Source organism: Dysidea avara, chromosome 2 (genome assembly GCF_963678975.1).
Source record: "Dysidea avara chromosome 2, odDysAvar1.4, whole genome shotgun sequence".
Lineage (NCBI taxonomy): Eukaryota > Metazoa > Porifera > Demospongiae > Dictyoceratida > Dysideidae > Dysidea > Dysidea avara.
The window spans coordinates 53,199,563-53,220,372 of record NC_089273.1 but is presented as its reverse complement, the minus strand read 5'-3'; the positions used below and the strand labels follow the sequence as shown (position 1 = coordinate 53,220,372).

The 20,810-nt window shown below is 37.4% G+C and overlaps 4 protein-coding genes across 4 annotated transcripts in view; 2 read left to right on the top strand and 2 right to left on the bottom strand.

The window, feature by feature from the left end:
* LOC136247654 (serine/arginine repetitive matrix protein 1-like) overlaps nt 1-4,681 on the bottom strand; it is a 50,865-nt gene extending 46,184 nt beyond the window's left edge. The window contains exon 1 of the mRNA XM_066039459.1: nt 4,568-4,681. Coding sequence (XP_065895531.1) covers nt 4,568-4,678 — 111 coding nt within the window. The 5' untranslated portion in view covers nt 4,679-4,681. The remainder of the gene's footprint in view (nt 1-4,567) is intronic.
* Nucleotides 4,682-7,496: 2,815 nt separating this feature from the next.
* LOC136247659 (serine/threonine-protein phosphatase 4 regulatory subunit 4-like) lies at nt 7,497-14,308 on the bottom strand. The gene is made up of 10 exons (XM_066039480.1): nt 13,211-14,308; nt 13,074-13,161; nt 12,253-12,360; nt 12,078-12,207; nt 11,892-12,021; nt 10,527-10,604; nt 9,148-9,267; nt 8,379-8,533; nt 7,986-8,067; nt 7,497-7,596 (listed from the first exon to the last, which is right to left on the bottom strand). The coding sequence occupies exons 5-8, from the start codon at nt 11,943-11,945 to the stop codon at nt 8,387-8,389; spliced, it is 399 nt and encodes a 132-aa protein (XP_065895552.1). The 5' UTR covers nt 11,946-12,021; nt 12,078-12,207; nt 12,253-12,360; nt 13,074-13,161; nt 13,211-14,308; the 3' UTR covers nt 7,497-7,596; nt 7,986-8,067; nt 8,379-8,386.
* A 1,302-nt stretch (nt 14,309-15,610) lies between these two features.
* On the top strand, nt 15,611-16,597 carry LOC136247665 (uncharacterized). The gene is made up of 3 exons (XM_066039494.1): nt 15,611-15,681; nt 15,732-15,898; nt 16,300-16,597. The coding sequence occupies exons 2-3, from the start codon at nt 15,847-15,849 to the stop codon at nt 16,581-16,583; spliced, it is 336 nt and encodes a 111-aa protein (XP_065895566.1). The 5' UTR covers nt 15,611-15,681; nt 15,732-15,846; the 3' UTR covers nt 16,584-16,597.
* A 149-nt stretch (nt 16,598-16,746) lies between these two features.
* On the top strand, nt 16,747-18,897 carry LOC136248235 (protein NLRC3-like). The gene has a single exon (XM_066040045.1). The coding sequence runs from the start codon at nt 16,747-16,749 to the stop codon at nt 18,895-18,897; it is 2,151 nt and encodes a 716-aa protein (XP_065896117.1).
* The last annotated feature ends 1,913 nt before the right edge of the window (nt 18,898-20,810 follow it).

Sequence of the window (20,810 nt, the reverse complement as noted above, 5' to 3'; positions counted from 1 at the left end):
ACAACACTCTTTTGTTATTAAAATTATTTGCATATTTTGTATTCCTGTATTGCATGATAGTCAGATTTCAACACTAGCTACCCAGTATATCTCCTTTATCATGGCTTGAAGTCAGAGAAATCATTTAAGTCCTTGGCGAAAATTTTTGAAAGGACTGCAACATGGATAAGGACACAGCAAAAGTGCTGACAAAGTGTTTTCAATGGAACCAGGAGGAAGATTATTTGAACTGGCGTACTCTTTGTGCTGAGCTTTCTGCTGTATATATAATTAATAACTTGCAATAAATATTTGTTACATAACGTGATATGGTGGTGGCAGATGCTGTTGAAATTTATGGACGATCTCAACAGTTGTTACGATTTCTCAATAGACTAATTCACCTGACACACACACAATACGTTTGCTACTCAGCATGCTGACATACAAACAACCAACATGTAGATTGTGGGAGATGAACTATCTCCAGCAGTATTTACAGTAGCTTCTGTTGATAATTTGCTCATGCTACAAAACTACACAGCTGTTAATTGTGGGAACCAACAGCATAGCTACCACGTTACTACAGTACAAATAGTTCTATGTTAGAAGTTTACCACAATAAAACATGTGTGTGACTGCCACCGTCCTTCCACCAAAACCAGATTAACATGTTGCACCGCAAACCACAGATTCGCTATGCAGTCTCTAAATGGGCCTTTAAGAAATCACCAGGCAGTTCACCTCCTAACGTTGGCAAACTAGGACCAAAGAGACCACGTACAGTAGCAGTAAGACAGTTAACATCATCACTTGTTAAAGACACCACCAGTAGTGACACACGGCTACAACATACCCAGACATTTGACTATGGAGGATTTTGAGGAGGGTAAAGAAGGCTGCTGCTGATTAGCCATAAATCTTTTTTCCTACATTACATTGGAGTATGTGGCTCATCGCTGTCAGGATTTTAACTGCACCCTCAGTGATTTAAGATGCTTTTAGATAACAGTGATAGTGTGAAGATAGTCATCTCAGATTTGTTAAACTAGTGAACAATAATCCAGACAGTGATGAGACAATGTGAATAGTTACTGAAGATCTACTATATAGAGAAGTTTAACATCAAGGAGCAGGATGGCTGGGTTGATCTAGTTGGTGATGGAAAAACATACCAGCACCTGATAAATATTATACAGCAGTACAGACTAGAAATTAATTGTTTTCCCAGGACATTGACATACACTGAACAATTATCAGCCTGTAATAATGAAGGTGTACTATCATGAGGTTTGAGAGAACTAGCAATGAGCTGTGGCTTTCAGAGCCCCTGGAGTCCTGTAGCAATTTTAAAAGAACACATTGTTTTTACTACAAATGTGGGAAACGCTCTATAGGGAAATGCTACATACACATATCACTAATTCAGTACCTTATCGATAATGTAAAGTGTGTTTTTGTCACGTTGTATTTAGCAATTCATATCAGCAATTAAAAATATACGTTTGGCTAGTCTCAAGGGGATGGCCCTGGTATTTTCTACCTTTCACCATGACACATATGAACGGATTATTAAGGTGTAGTTTGAGAGAACTAGCAGTGAGTTGTGGCTCCCAGAGTCCCTGGAGTCCTGTAGTAGTTTTACAACACATTATACTTTTTACTACAAGTGTGGGAAACACACTATAGGGAAATGCTTCATACACATATCACTAATTCAGATCCATCCTACCTCATTGATAATGTAAAATGTGTTTTAACTACATCACTTGAAGAGTCTTGGTCAATACAACAGTTGATGGCACACACTGGAACACTATTACAAGAAATCGCATCCTGTTTCAAGGAATAAGTGTATTAAATGGCTGAGAACGACAACGTTTGGCATCTGTGGGCTGATTTTTTGTTTATTAACTGTCACTGATATGTCACAATGTATTTTACAATTTGTAGCAACAATTGGAATTTATGTCTGGCTAGCCTTAAGAGAATGGCCCTGCTATTTGCTGTCCATATAAATGGATTATTCCCGGACATTTAGCAAACATAAAACATTTCATGTATTACAGTGTTTGAAAGAAGGTGGGTTTACTGTGACCATTACAGGAAGAAAATTTCATGCAATAGATTTTGATGAAGCACATGAGATGTGTATAAATATATGAAAAGTGCTGTAACTCGGCCAAAATATCCTTACCAAAAAACATCATTAAACTGAAGGATCAAAGCACTCAAGAACTTCTCACATATACGAGAGATTCAAGGAACCAGTTTATTATTCAACCATCAGTAATGGTACACCTCACACACAACACTGGGAAGAAAATATCCAGTAGTCTTGTGGGAAAGCAGTAAGTTATGAAGTGTGGAGTAGGAGAACAAGAATTGTTGTCAATGTTTTCAGCAGCCAAATAGCTACTCATGAGCAATCCGTAGATATGATGACTTTTCTCGAGATAGGAACAGTGGCTTAATGGCAATACATTAGCACTGAACTACTAGAATCACCCAGCCATACAAATGCTCCACTCTGGCGTCAAAAGCTGTTGACGATATCTTTTACTAAAACTAAAAAGAAGAAAATGACACGCAAAGAGCAAGAGGACAGACAAATCATTAAATGTTTGCGACACTGGCTGCAGTGGTACAATGATACGTTGCCATTTGATTCTGGTGAGGAGCAATACCATATGTTATTAGTAGACAAAGATGGCTGTCCACACAAATCAAATAAAAGCAACTGGACAGAAAAGCTACAACTTCGTTACCAGTCAGCACAACCAGAGGTTATCACAGTGTATAGTAAGGACCACAAAGGAGTAGGCGTGGCCCACGAAATAACATCACCATTAAAACAGCCTCAATTTTCCCAGACGATGATCAGGCAGTATTGGTTAAGTAAAACTAAGCCTTAACCAGATATTGGAGCACAGATATTTGAAATATTTTTAGCTGGTCAAGCTGTACTACAAATGAGCCAAATTTCAAGATCGTGTGTAATTGTATCATCCATGAGTTATTAAATGTTTTTGAGGAACCAGCTCAACGTGTATATACTATAGTTTTCAAAGAGATCTAGACCTACAGCTACAATAATCAACAATTTCACACAATATGCCAGTTTTATTTCAGGTGGTAATGTTGTTGAAAGTTTACACCACACCAATCCTACCAATATGATAGGATTTTTATCGTTTGTACATCTTGTGTGGACCTGTTACTTTAAAAATCACATAGCTGCATTCATAACCAAATATGGACACACAACACCATAACAGTTATATAATTCAGTGGATGATATCCTGCCAGTATCAGAAAGACACAAAATTTGGGTATAAAAAAAAAGAAAAATAAGAGAAGCAGTTAGTAATAGGATTATAAGTGAGGAAGACTGTGTCCCAATCTATATGTCTTTATGGTGACACTGGATGAGGTCCAGTTGGGTACATCAGATGTGGCAAAATTCAATCCGCCATGAAGTTTACTCTTCCCTGCTACCACCAGAACAGAGTGGATGGATCAAAGATGGGGACCACTATGATATTGAGTGGGAGGCTAGTGAGGTTATGAAAAGGATAAAGGGAACAATCCCCTTTTAAACTAAAGGCTGCAGCTGCAAGATAGGACAAATAACTATGGGTGAAAACGAAGATCTAGTCATTGTGGACCAAGTTGTGTATGTGAAGGATGTACAAACTTACCAGTGACATAGCCACAGCATCAAGATGTTAGACAGCAACAGCACCAACGATGATGATGATATAACAATAGCAGCTCTGGTGAAGATCTAGAGACAGAAGTAGAGTTTATATTTGATCCAACACCTGTTTTATAACAATATACAAGTATACCTTTCTATAATGGTTGCTGTATTATCTACTGTACTGTATATTGTGTAATACTCCACTGAACAAACTACTATTAGAATCACTATTATTATAACTCTCAGCATCAGAAGGAGAGAACACAACACACTATTACAGCTTATTTATACTAACAGTCACAAAGGTTAAGGTTACAATGTCAGGCTGGAAATAACAGGTTTACAATAACAGGTACAAGTTTGTTACAACACATTTAAATTCAGGCTATTACACTATGTACAACAAAGTACTCTATTATACAGGTAACCTCATACAGATAATGTTAAGCTCCCCGGCTTAAGCTTGGTAAAGGTTCTACCTCCTACTTTTATCCTCCAACACTAGCTGAATGTATACACATGACGGAGCATGTGTATGTTACACATGTCAGGGCTCAACCCAGAATATAAACCTAGAGGGGGTGAAGTAAGTCGCTTCGGATCTATACACAGAGTAGAGTAGTTGAGAGTAGAGAGTAGTTACTATATAGAACATTACTATATAGAACATTTGCTATAGTACATATAGTCTAATATAACAACCAGTGATAAGTGACCACTAGCTACTCTATTACTGTAACAATGTTATATATATATATACACTTCTCTATAATGGTCACTAGAGGTGACCTTAATAATGAGGTGTAACAATAGTTATTAACAAGTGTACACTATTTGTGACTGTATTTATAATGTTAAGTGATCAAGGATGATAAACACACATACCTCATGTATACCATAAGCTATTGATTGTCGAACACTAAGATTGTCATCTGTTGAAAGTTTGTTAAGAATTCCCAATAAATCATGTAAATTTTTTTCTTTCCCATGAAACATCACCATAGCCTGTTAAAGAAAAGAACAATGTCTACACACATGATAGTATTTATGATAGTATTGTCTACACACCTCATCTAAATAGCACAGAAACCATGCAATGTTGGCTCATTCTAACTACTGTACAAAATTCCCCTACACAAAGTAAATAAAGCAAGTGCCAAACTATGGCTTCTATATATATTAACATCCATCCTTTGAGTTTGTTGTGTCAGCAATATTCTATTACATTGGTGTATCAATTCCTACATCAACACTAATGATGCCTGTCTTGTCGAGAAAGTCAGCTGATAGTAAGGACCTTTTGTTTTGGCCTTGCCATTTTCATTAGTAAACAACACCACAGGTTAACCCCTGCTACAGGTTTTCGTTATATTTAGTAACTTCAAAACAATGCATTAAAATTTCTAAATACGTGTAATATTCAACTAAATAATGTGTGTTCTATTAGAGAATATGTTCTAAAATAATACACACACACACACACACACACACACACCCTGTACACAATCTTACTCATCTGAGACACTTACATGTGAAACGTTTGGTAGGAGGATTTTTCTGCTTGTCCTTACTAGTGGCAGATTGTTTACCCTTCGATGAGTTATCTGGTTCCTTTGCTTCTTGTTCCTCCTATAACAACACACAATCTAGTCTCAGTAACATATACAATATGTGTACAATACAAGGGATGGTCATAGGGGAAAGTGAAGTAAAACAGATCAAGGGGTTTTATCAATGATGGAGTTTGAAGTATCCAACAAATATGGATGTAATTCTAGGAGGTCTGGTGCATGGCAGGAAAAAATCATTACAATGTCTATACATATGAAGGCATGTTTCAGGCCTGGTTCTTCTAAAGGACTACACCTTTCTCCAACTTTTCAAACACAAATTATGTAGCTAAAGTCTTTGAGCAGGCTGTAGGACCAGGTGTCCAGCACTTGTGCTGTAAAGCATTAATAAATAAATTTTAAAAAATTAAAAATACACTATACAGTACATCTGTACACAATACTTACTGCTAAGAGTAAATAATTTCTCCTCTTGTTCTTTCTTTTGATCCAACAGATCCTCCTCCATAAATGTTGTCTTACATGATAACTACAATAATACACAATGACATATGATACACTGTAAATAGACTGATCCTGTCATAAGGACATCAATTATCAATGGCCACATATGATAATATTATACAATGAACAAAACTTCCTCGTCAGTAAACTGGCAGGAACGTGTCACACACACGCACGTATGCACCCACCCACGCACACATGCACGCACTCACACACACACACACACACACACACACACACACACACACACACACACACACACACACACACACACACACACACACACACACACACACACACACTATACACACACACATTACACACACCTTTGTAGTTACAAATTGGCTGCATGAGCAAACTCAAGCATAGCTTGTGGAAGATGTTCAATCAGTCCTTCTAGTGTAGTCAGTGACTTATCCTTCATCAACTTGATATAAAGTGGAGCAATCTTCATAGCATCACAACGGAGAATTGCAGCTACCTACAATGAGACAAACAATATAACAAGTGTTACAGTCCCGTAGGTAACATCCCTAACACTCCTACCAACAACATGAAAAACGTTACTTAACCTTTTTGACTACATCAAAATAGTGACCATGTGATATAATGTAAACATTGCTACTACAGGACAATCTATTTTTGGAAAATGTACTTTTTTCCAGATGCAGGAAATGGTACATTCTTGTACAGCACAGCAAAAAACCAATTCTTAAGATGATATTTTTAAAGATGGTATAGAAACTCCTACAATAGTTGAATTACAACTCATAGCAGTACATAACTACAGTAGCCCCCAATAAAATTGTTTAAGGACTTTCACAGGTTCTCACAAGCTACAAAAGGTAGAAGGTTACAGAGTAGTTACTATATAGAACATTTGCTATAGTACATATAGTCTAATATAACAACCAGTGATAAGTGACCACTAGCTACTCTATTACTGTAACAATGTTATATATATATATACACTTCTCTATAATGGTCACTAGAGGTGACCTTAATAATGAGGTGTAACAATAGTTATTAACAAGTGTACACTATTTGTGACTGTATTTATAATGTTAAGTGATCAAGGATGATAAACACACATACCTCATGTATACCATAAGCTATTGATTGTCGAACACTAAGATTGTCATCTGTTGAAAGTTTGTTAAGAATTCCCAATAAATCATGTAAATTTTTTTCTTTCCCATGAAACATCACCATAGCCTGTTAAAGAAAAGAACAATGTCTACACACATGATAGTATTTATGATAGTATTGTCTACACACCTCATCTAAATAGCACAGAAACCATGCAATGTTGGCTCATTCTAACTACTGTACAAAATTCCCCTACACAAAGTAAATAAAGCAAGTGCCAAACTATGGCTTCTATATATATTAACATCCATCCTTTGAGTTTGTTGTGTCAGCAATATTCTATTACATTGGTGTATCAATTCCTACATCAACACTAATGATGCCTGTCTTGTCGAGAAAGTCAGCTGATAGTAAGGACCTTTTGTTTTGGCCTTGCCATTTTCATTAGTAAACAACACCACAGGTTAACCCCTGCTACAGGTTTTCGTTATATTTAGTAACTTCAAAACAATGCATTAAAATTTCTAAATACGTGTAATATTCAACTAAATAATGTGTGTTCTATTAGAGAATATGTTCTAAAATAATACACACACACACACACACACACACACACCCTGTACACAATCTTACTCATCTGAGACACTTACATGTGAAACGTTTGGTAGGAGGATTTTTCTGCTTGTCCTTACTAGTGGCAGATTGTTTACCCTTCGATGAGTTATCTGGTTCCTTTGCTTCTTGTTCCTCCTATAACAACACACAATCTAGTCTCAGTAACATATACAATATGTGTACAATACAAGGGATGGTCATAGGGGAAAGTGAAGTAAAACAGATCAAGGGGTTTTATCAATGATGGAGTTTGAAGTATCCAACAAATATGGATGTAATTCTAGGAGGTCTGGTGCATGGCAGGAAAAAATCATTACAATGTCTATACATATGAAGGCATGTTTCAGGCCTGGTTCTTCTAAAGGACTACACCTTTCTCCAACTTTTCAAACACAAATTATGTAGCTAAAGTCTTTGAGCAGGCTGTAGGACCAGGTGTCCAGCACTTGTGCTGTAAAGCATTAATAAATAAATTTAAAAAAATTAAAAATACACTATACAGTACATCTGTACACAATACTTACTGCTAAGAGTAAATAATTTCTCCTCTTGTTCTTTCTTTTGATCCAACAGATCCTCCTCCATAAATGTTGTCTTACATGATAACTACAATAATACACAATGACATATGATACACTGTAAATAGACTGATCCTGTCATAAGGACATCAATTATCAATGGCCACATATGATAATATTATACAATGAACAAAACTTCCTCGTCAGTAAACTGGCAGGAACGTGTCACACACACGCACGTATGCACCCACCCACGCACACATGCACGCACTCACACACACACACACACACACACACACACACACACACACACACACACACACACACACACACACACACACACACACACACACACACACACACACACACACACACTATACACACACACATTACACACACCTTTGTAGTTACAAATTGGCTGCATGAGCAAACTCAAGCATAGCTTGTGGAAGATGTTCAATCAGTCCTTCTAGTGTAGTCAGTGACTTATCCTTCATCAACTTGATATAAAGTGGAGCAATCTTCATAGCATCACAACGGAGAATTGCAGCTACCTACAATGAGACAAACAATATAACAAGTGTTACAGTCCCGTAGGTAACATCCCTAACACTCCTACCAACAACATGAAAAACGTTACTTAACCTTTTTGACTACATCAAAATAGTGACCATGTGATATAATGTAAACATTGCTACTACAGGACAATCTATTTTTGGAAAATGTACTTTTTTCCAGATGCAGGAAATGGTACATTCTTGTACAGCACAGCAAAAAACCAATTCTTAAGATGATATTTTTAAAGATGGTATAGAAACTCCTACAATAGTTGAATTACAACTCATAGCAGTACATAACTACAGTAGCCCCCAATAAAATTGTTTAAGGACTTTCACAGGTTCTCACAAGCTACAAAAGGTAGAAGGTTACAGAGTAGTTACTATATAGAACATTTGCTATAGTACATATAGTCTAATATAACAACCAGTGATAAGTGACCACTAGCTACTCTATTACTGTAACAATGTTATATATATATATACACTTCTCTATAATGGTCACTAGAGGTGACCTTAATAATGAGGTGTAACAATAGTTATTAACAAGTGTACACTATTTGTGACTGTATTTATAATGTTAAGTGATCAAGGATGATAAACACACATACCTCATGTATACCATAAGCTATTGATTGTCGAACACTAAGATTGTCATCTGTTGAAAGTTTGTTAAGAATTCCCAATAAATCATGTAAATTTTTTTCTTTCCCATGAAACATCACCATAGCCTGTTAAAGAAAAGAACAATGTCTACACACATGATAGTATTATTACAACACACACATGATAGTATTATTACAACACACACATGATAGTATTATTACAACACACACATGATAGTATTATTACAACACACACATGATAGTATTATTACAACACACACATGATAGTATTATTACAACACACACATGATAGTATTATTACAACACACACGATAGTATTATTACAACACACACATGATAGTATTATTACAACACACACATGATAGTATTATTACAACACACACATGATAGTATTATTACAACACACACACATGATATTACATGGACATGTACTGTAAGAACATATGGTACTGCTCAAATGTAACGTTGTACTCACTCGCACTGTGCTTGATTGCAAGTAATTAAAAAAAAACTTGCTAATTAAAGGGCGTGGCACTTGTTTCCTTTGCGAGTATTCATCCTGGGATGAATACTCGCAAACTTGCTAATTAAAGGGCGTGGCACCTGTTTCCTTTGCGAGTATTCATCCTGGGATGAATACTCGCAAACTTGCTAATTAAAGGGCGTGGCACCTGTCACTCGCAATCGAGCGGCACGAATGAGTGCGACGTTACATTTGAGTGATACCGTACATACATACATATGTACACATCTACATGTATGTCTACAGTAAAAGGTAAAGAGAACAAAAACACAACACACTTAGAAATATATCACTGTAATCTTTATGGTACAAGCTAAGCCTTATCCTAAGGGTAAACAATAGATTTGGGAGAGCAGTGGCAGTATGCTGAAACAGCATGTCTGTATCTAACAGAGCTACATGTGGTACAGATTTAATTCAAAGAGCCTAAGTCAGTGGTTGATATATTGTCAGACACATAATTAGTAAGCTTACAAAGTTTATAAACAGATAAACAGCCTACATACTAGCACAATGTGAACTGCTAAGCTGAATAAAACCTGTTCTTCCCGTTTCCTTATAATTATCACAGTTGGAGTATTATCACGATACTCCAATACAGTGGTCCCTCCCTAGGTGTGTTTGGATAATGGAAAAGTTCAGATAACTGAAGCCCGTAGAGTTCAGTTAAAATAGAACATACACTTTAGGCAAAATACTCTAATAGAGCAATCACTTTAACAGTTCGGATAACAGAACACTCTGATAATTGATGGTCAGATAATGGAGGGACCACTGTATAGATATGTGTAATACATAAATCACTACCATGTAATGTTACATGTTACACTACACTACTCACAGGTATGTTATAGGCACAGTAATGTCTCAGTTCAGACTCCACGTCATCATTAGTTGGTGATAATGATACACATGACACCTACACAATACACACATACAAACAGAAGGTAAAACACATAATATTAACCCCGATGTATGTAGTACGTCAGTCCAATGTAAACTTGGAAATGATCAAAAGTGTCAAGTTGTCCTGATCATCAAGGTGTCCTGGTATTCCAGGTCAGTTTGTACTAAGGGACACTTTTACACTTTAACCCTTAAACCCACATAATCCAGAAAACTGGATTTAACCTTAACACATATGCCTTGCACAAAGCACTGTAACTTTCAAAGAATCTGTCCTATGGCTATGCAAATTATGTCATTCTACTTGTGATGTAACTAGGATTTAAAATGATACCTAGGGTTTTACCCTAACGCTAAACGTTGAGGCCAAAACTAGCCATGCACATAAGTAACTTTTCGGTAAGAAAAACGCAAACCTTTTATAAAATGATCCATAACTCGATAATGGTTGCTCCTATCATCTTGCAACAAGTTCTGTTCGATTCACCATTAAATTTTCCATCAGAACATATATGACTCACATGAGTAAATCCACAATCAAAATTAAACATATGGTTAGAATTTGAAACATGGGGAAGTGACTTGCTGGTGTTCATCACTTCATGTCACTGTAGTTACAGTGTTCATTTAATCTTCTCAAAGTACCTAAGCCTTGTAGTGCTTATGGGCTCTTGTTTACACACCACCGCAAACACAAAATACGCTCTATATATAACATGAGATGACCTAGGATAATAGCTGGATGATGTTAATATTCGCTTACACTTCTACACAAACTATTACCGCAGACTGTTCTACTCCTTCTTTGTGATAACGGTGTATCTAATATCTATGATGATAATCGTAATGGATGGTTAGTGATCTTCATGACATAGCTAATGAATCCATAATGAGTATCCTTTAGTGTAAAGAACCTGTCATGAGTGGTGATCGGCAACCAATGCTCAGATCACTGTTATCAGTTAGCCAATGATAAACAGACCTGAGTGATACTTAACACAATGAAGTGGTGATCATGATCTCTTCTTAATGGCATCAACTTGCCAGATCTCACTGGAATCCATTCCAAGCAAAAAAGGCCGTAAGCCTAGCCTAGCCTCACGGAACTAAAAGTAAGTGTATTTATAAATCAATTTATTTCTTTTGAGGATCGCTTATTTTATACACCACTACGAGTAGGTGCCATTACCTTTCAAGTGGTACCTATAGCAAATGCACAAATACCAGATGAAATACACAAATACCAGATGAAATACACAAATACCAGATGAAATACACAAATGCCAAATACAACACTTACCCTATCATGTATATACACTCCACCAGTACAACCATGATGTATCCTACACTTCATCACTATTGGATTAGCATCTTGTTTGATCTCTATACCAGCTATCCTGTTTGTGTGGATGTCATTGTCTTAATATGCCCTGGGGGAAATTAGGGGTTACCCCTTATCACCAGGGGGATTACCCATGTTATTTACCTGTCCATCTTGGAATATAAAGAACCCAACATCTTTGCCATGATGTATGGAATTACTATGGAATATTGGACTAGCATAGTTCTTAATCCATACTCCAGCTAGTTTGTTGTCATGGATATCATTATATTGCCTGTGTGAGGTCATGTGATGTCATGTGAGGTCACATGATGCTTACCTTAGCATGGTTATCAACAAACACACCCACATTACTAGCATCAGCAATGACACAATTTCTAACCAAAAGCATTAGCTTCACTACCATGAACGTAGACACAAGATCCATCTAAAAACCATTATACATGATCAGCAGGATAATCTGGTTTAAGATATGACTGAACTATTGCACACACAACCAACAGTCCTACCCAGTTGTCAAGGTAACCTGTACACTACTCAGACTAATAGGCTAATCCTAGGTCTAGTCACCAACAAGAGGAAGAGCCTTGTCTCATAGGTGAAACTGATGAAGAGCTCACACGCACGCACACACACACATTCGCACACATGCTACACACACACACACACACACACACACACACACACACACACACACACACACTACACACTACGCTACACACACAGATGGACACACAGACATACACAACCAGAGACGGACACATATACATATAGTACATACACACATACATACACACAAACATGTATGTATTGCCATAGACACAACACACACTGCAGACAAGACATACACACATAAATACAGACACACAGACATACACGTGCACACAACAGAAATACACACACATACAAACGGACACACATAATACAGATGGAAACACATACACACACATTACAGATACACACAACACACACATATTGACAAATACACACAACACACACGCATAAATACAGACACACAGACATACAGAGGGACATAAGGACATACACAACTAGACGGACACATACAGCACAGTGTACACATACACACAGACATACACATACATACATACACACAGACCTACAATGAGAACTATTACTAACATAACATCCTTCAATTGTGGGACAACAATTTTGCTGGGATGGAGATGGTGTAACTCTTATGTAGTGGAGATTCTGGTAGAATGTTAAACTATGGGATGGTTTAGTTATGATTACACTTCGAATCAATCAGAACTCACCTTGATGTTCATGATGACAACAACAGCATGGCATGCCTCCTTGGTGAACTCCAACACATTTTGGTCATAGTAACTAATGGTAACCAGCTTGTCTCCTAGCAACGATATAACAAATACATTTAATGAAGTATTAAAATAATTGTGACCCAGTCTGGGAAAACCAGCCCTTCCAAAAGTATTGAGAAACGCCGGTTTTAAATTCACACGTTTTACAACAATTTATTACCTTCCAGATCATTCACTGAAGTAGTCAACAGCTAAGTTTCCCACCATTTTAGATAGTTTTTAAAACCGTGTTTGGCTGTATCAGGCGAGCTCCAAAAGGGGTGGGAGGTGGGGGGGCCTGGAAGGCAGGAAAGATGCTGTTTAAAAATTGAAAAGGAACATTTTGGGATGAATTAGGCTAATATTATTAAGTTATGGGCCATTCAGGTCTCAAAAATGGCTAAAATAAAAGGAATTTCACAGCAGACGTATTTATTCAACATCACAGAGTTGTACAGCCACATACAGCCATTCCCAGGCTGACCAGAGCTTCATTAAGGCCCTACACTACACATACGGATTGCCACTGGGCTTGGGATAAGCAGCCAGCAAAACCAGACCACTCAAGTCTAACTAATTTTGATCGTGGAATTGTAAAAAATCGAATCTCCTGACATGGGCGATAAGACCGGTTTTCCCAGACTGGGTCACAATTGTGACTTTGTACTAAGTTTTTTGTTGTAATTTTCACATTTAATTCCACACTGTTCTCATACACCTATCAGGGAGACAGATGGGATATTTCTACCAATTCTTTTCTGTATCTGATGTGTGATCAATATAAGATCATTCATATATCGCTAATAACTCATTTAAGGGGTGTAAAATATTACTGACAGGTACTACCAATAATCCTGCTATAACACAATTCACTACATCTGATACGTATGTAGTGTCAACCATACATACATTACACTCAGATTACTTATCTCGTCCATGGCTGTTTCTGCTGTAAGCTTGGAAAAAGCTGCTGGTTTTATTGCGATAATACCAGCGCCATGGCAACTGTGTATGCTCACACGACAAAATATGCACCCTCATTACATCACTGCATGTGAAAAATGCATATATTGTGCCTGAAGGCATGGAGTATATTAGACAACAAGGTGGAGTATATGAGATTTACTGCCCACTCAAAACAGCCTAAATAGAGTCTAAACTTTTAACATACTATATCAATTCATTGATCTCTTCATGGGAAGTAAGAATACCTTCTTTAAAAAGAAGCAAATGTATGTGTGTTTGGTTAGTTGAGGTAAATCATAACTTTATTATTGTTGCCTTTTCTAAGCGTTTTGCTTAATAGCATGGGTGTACATTATTTAGGCCAAAAACAATACTTATCCCAGATATACTCTGTATCCCATTGTACTCAACGCTTATGATTGATTAACTGTTTTTCATATAGACACTGTATAAATCAATTGCTCCTTGTTGTCTATCACTACAACCAGAGGAGGTTGGACATGCACACGTGAGCACATACATTTTGTATTGAAAGTTTAACCAAGTACTCACCAAAGTTTTCACAAATTACATTCAAGAGCACACTTCAAGTTTAGTCTATTGATCAGCCGATCTACCCAACTCTATCCCACTACTCCAGGCATGTAAATTGCTTTTGAAATCTACGGGGATCACATGTGTAAGCATTTGAAGGTGGAATTGATGTGTAAATACATCATGTACGTGTATTTAAGCACAACAATTGTTGAAGAAAGCAAAGTGCATACTAACATAGCCTCCCATAGCAAGTCCCAGGGTATTGAAAAACAAAAGCGGACACCGCTGCTAGCTTGGCCTCACAGAGAATCGAACAAAGAAATAGAAACTTGCACACTCGCCTTGCAATAAGAATTTTCTGTGAAGCACAAGGTAACATGGTGTGTGGATATTGCTAAACATTTCTTCTATCACTTCCTCCTCATCACATATTAGAAATATGTAATTAACAGTAATAAATTTCAGAAGCGCTTATATCGTGTCCAACGCTACAACTCTAAAAGCGCTTATCAGATAAGGAGCAAATTTAATTGCATTTTCCCTGCACATCATACAAACACAGTTACACACCACCACAGACACAGTTACACACCACCACAGACACAGTTACACACCACCACAGACACAGTTACACACTACCACAGACACAGTTACACACTACCACAGACACAGTTACACAACCAGATACAGTTACACACCACCACAGACACAGTTACACACCACCACAAACACACAATACACTCTACATATAACATAGTCACAGAGGACGATAAGATAACCTTGGGTAATAGACGATGTTGATTATTCACTAACACTCCTACACAAACTATTAGCTCCATCACATCACCACAACTTCCGCCAATTGTTCTACTCCTTTATGATAGCGGTGTATCTAATATCTATGATGATAATCGTAATGGAAGGTTAGTGATCTTTATGACGTAATGAATCTATATTAATGATTATCCTTTAGGGCATAGATATGTTTAGGGTAAAGAACCTGTATTAAGTGGCGACGGCAATCAATGTTATTTTAGTCAACGATAAACAGACCTGAGCGACACTTAACACAACGTGATCTCTTCTTAATGGCGTCAACTTTCCGGATCTCACTGGAATCCATTCCAAGCGGAAAAGACAGTAAGTCTTGCCTCACAGAACCTCGCACGGAACTACCGGTATAAACCTTTTATTTCTTTTTAGGGGCGCTTATTTAATAAACACCACTACGACTAAGCGCCATTACATTTTAAATGGTACCTACAAGCAAGAGTACATAATATTTATATATGGGCCTACACATAAATATTATGTACTCTTGCTACAAGCAGATACCACATGCCGTTTAGTCTAAATGTCGGTAATTTCCTGGTTTTTGGGCTAATAGTCTGTAGACCTCCATAATTATGTTTTGTAATTGTTTGTAAATAATCAATCCACAAAAAAAAAATTTTTTTTAACATTTGCCCCTTAGAATATTTTGGCTATGCAAATCACACATATATTTACTGAATAGCAACTACAACAATTAAATATTACAGGAGATGAGAGACCCGAGGAACGAGACATAAACAGTCATGTTGTCCCATATTGTGCCGCAAACTGGAGGGAGTTGGGACTTGCCCTAAAAGTGACATCGTCACAACTTGACATCATCAATACGGATCATCCTAACAGTTGTGAGGAGAGGTGTAAAGTGATGTTAAGGAGATGGTTACAAAAATATCCATCAGCAACATGGGGTAAACTGGTTGATGCTATCCATTCCTCTACTCTATCATCATCCATCACTACTGGAGGTACTAAACTATTAGAGTTGTCATAATTGTAGTGTGTATTGTATAGGTACAGTGGTCTCCCAGTTGTCTCGTCATGTGAAGGGAGTCTACAAGCAGACAAGGCTGGATGTTGGGAAGGACACTTGGCCTCCTGAACAACCTAAAGATTTCACTCCAGTAGTGTTAGTACATTATGAAGAACAACGTACCATGAAAGATGTCAACATCATCACTAAAGCAGTCCACACTGGTCACATCAGTGATGTCATCTCTGCTGCTAGTAGTCAACCAGTAACCAAACATCATCAACTAGACAGTAATCAACCATTGAGAGAGGCTCTTCAAACTAGCAAGGTGACAAGAAATGTTGCTGACATACTGAAGCCTTTTGATCAGTGTGATGATCCACAAACAATCCTAATAGAAGGTGCTCCAGGTATTGGGAAATCAATACTGATGAAACACATTTCTTACTGTTGGGCTGAGGGAGATGTGATGAAGAAGATTCAACTGGTGTTGTTGATCTGTCTCAGGGATCCCGGTGTTCAGAAGATGTCTTCACTCCAAGATCTCCTTCAGTCTTTCTGTGAACGTCATGTTGATGCCAGTTACTTATCTACTGTTTGCGCCAAAGTTGTTTTCCAAGACAAAGGGAGATCTACTGCAGTCCTTCTCGATGGCTATGATGAATTCCCTGAAGGTCTAAGAGAGAATAGTTTAATAGCTGACATCATAAATCGTAAAGTGTTACCTGAGTGTGGGTTGATAGTATCATCTCGTCCTCATGCTTCACAACACCTCCATAACAAGGCCACTCTCAGAGTTGACATTCTGGGTTTTACTGAAACAGAACGAGAGCACTTCATTCAACAATCACTGAAGACACAACCTCACAAAATACCACAACTCACCAACTATCTCCATCATCACACCACCATCAATAGCCTTTGCTTCACGCCATTTCATCTTCTTGTTTTACTGTTCCTCTTTAAGAAGGGATATCCCCTACCGAACAATTCTACTGAACTGTACAAGCTATTCATTAGCCTTACCATCTGCCGACACCTTGCCAAATATGGTAACACTGTCACGCAACCTATCACAGATCTCAACAACCTTCCATATCCCTGTGGCAAGATAATACAACAATTATCAAAGCTTTCCCTACAAGCATTAAATAACAATCAACTAATAATCACTTTGGAGCAAATCAAGTCTGTCTGTCCACAGCTGGAAGCCATACCAGGAGCCATCAATGGCTTTGGTGTCTTACAAGTCGTAGAGCACATAGACATCTTCTATGCAACGAAAACGTTCAATTTTATCCACTTTTCAATACAAGAATACCTCGCGGCTCACTATGTCGCCAACCTCCCATCCGACGAAGAGCGCTCCATCCTCGAAGAGTATTTCTGGAGCAATATCCATTACAACATGTTTAACCATTACGTTACACTTACCAAAGGACAACGTCCATCGTTTAAGCTGTTCCTTCGTAGTGGAAACGAGGCGATCACCATCGACGATAAATTCCTCGAAGATGAGCTACAGCGTCTTCGCTTCTACAGAATCTTCTACGAGGCTGGCGATATTTCAACTTGTAAAACTATCGAGGAAAAGTTTACTGATAAAGAAATCAGCCTAGCAAGCACTACTCTATCACCTAATAACTTAGAAGATCTAACAACATTACTAACCTGCTCGTCCTGTAGAAACTGGAAGTTAATTAATTTAAACGACTGCCATATTCAAGATTACGGACTCCGATTACTACACCGTAGTCTACACCATTCCAACATCACAATAGATCACCTCTGGTTGGACAACAATGACATTTCTTCATCCTCAGACAGCTCCCTCAGTGATATCGTCATCACCTGTAAGGTGAAAGTGTTGGATATTAGCTATAACAAAGCTGTTGGGGAAACACCACACTTCTTCACCACCACACTAACACATCCTTCATGTGTGATAGAGTACCTGTACATGCGCTATAACAACTACTCCACCACAAGACCAGTCATGGAGTTGTTCTCTTCACTGAGGGAGAACAAGACAGTGAAGGTGCTGGAGATTAATAGTAACAACATTTCTGATGATGTGTGTGGTGTGATCTGTGATGTGCTGTGTGTGAACCATACCCTGAGGAAGCTGTATATGAGGGGTAACCCAATTACTGGACAAGCCTCACAACTGATCCTGGATGCCCTCAAGAACAATAATACATTAGAACTGCTATACCTACCCCGCTACCCTTATCACATCATGAAGGAGATTACATCACTACAACAAGTTGTTAATGAGAAGAGAAGAAGACGAGGATGTGACGTAAAGCTGGGAATTAAGTTTTGGTTATTATAGAACATTTCTTGTGTTATTACTAAATTATATTTACCCGCCATTATTGTTATTATTTGATTAAATTAGTTGATTAGATGTTTTGTGGTTAACGAGACATGTTCACTACACCCTCAGGGTACTTCCCTCATTATTAACGATTAGCTGGTTGGTAATGAAACTATTAACTTGGCGTTGGGCTAGTTGTATTTTAGTGATCAAGATGATGAACTGTGATCAAGTTGATAATCAACGAGATCAATACGATGATCAACGAGATCAAAATGACAATCAACCATTGATCTAAGCTAGTTTGATTAGTTTTAGTGTTACTACTAACTAGTTGATTATTATTTAAACTAAGCAGTTGTCATGGTAACACTCAACAAGTGTAATACTCTGGAGACAACACTATCAAATACCATTCAGCTGGTTATTGCCGAGTTGTTAATTTTTTGCGAAAAGCTAATTAATAGCCTCCAACATAATTATGTTGCTTCTGAATTATGAAACATAAACGATTTCTCCGTAATTCTTTGGATACTACAGCAATGTTATCATAGGCAAAACTCCTAGCAAAAATATGGATATATAGGAATTTTAGTCCGTGATAATATATTTGAGAATTCGCGAAGTTTGGACTAAAACTGAATCATTGGACTACTCATCCCAAATCATTGTCCATTACACGAGTACTAGTTCTATTTGACCTATGGCGACTCTCAAACATATTAAGTTCTATCCTTAAAAGAAAACGTTTAGAAATAATTTTCAAAAAAATTAAGCTAGCTACAACTTTAAACTTCTTCACCCTCCTTTTACGCAATAAGATATTTTTATTTGTGTCAAACACAATTCCAAGCAAGTAATTGTTTCATTACCAACTGACTATCACAACCTTCCCTTCACCATAAAAGTGTAATACTAAACAATTAGCTACTCACCTTAATGTATTCAAACAAACAACAATTATACTATCACTACTAACACTAGTCTAACTAATAGACCTAATAGTAATAATGAACAATAACTCCAACAAGTATTATGTAGTAAAACTCCACAAACTTGTACAATACTACCTAACTATACACTTTAGAAAGTTTCTAGAACAAATTTTCAACTTTTTATTCTCTAAACACTTGCTACGCCGCTAGACTAAACTAAACACTCAACTTTTACTAACGTAGTAACGAAAATGAAATACAGCTGGTTTGTGTTGCTAAGCCCGCTCAAATAAAACTAGTATGACCGGTTAGACTAGTTTAAGTAAATTACGTCACTAACATATACGGCTATGCGCACACGCGTGCGCTAGTCCAATAATGAAGTGTTTCGTTACGAAATTTAAAACACTCTAATAGAACGTTCACCAATCTGTCGGTAATAAGATAGTCTAACGTTAGCATGCAATTGGAGTGGAACGGGAGATTGCTTGGTAAATCTAGACCTAGACCTGTAGTAGAAAACTAGGAGATCACGTGATACTGAGAAAGATTGTTTTCTTGGTCCAGAAAGTGAACCCAAGGAGAATACTGTTCATCAGCGAAAAATATTAGCCATGGTCTATACAGATGTGCATGCTGTAGACGTCTAAACTGCAATATGTGGTAAAAGACAATTAAGAGGAGCCCCTTCAAATATTTTTTAACTATAGCTGCTATATGTGTTCACTATAAAGCTAGTAGAAGCTGTACAGGTGTAACTACATTTTAAGTATAATAATTGACCATCAGAAGGATAAACAGTAGAGGGAAGGACAGTAAGGGAAAGGGATAATCTCTTCTAAGTGACAATGTGAGATGGTCAAACTAACACACAAGAATTTACACTATAAACTGTAGCTATATAGTCCATGCAGTCATAGAATATGTTATGCTCATAAGTAACGTATTTCTTGTTGGGCTGCTAGTACAACTTACCAGCAGTGGTTCTCCACC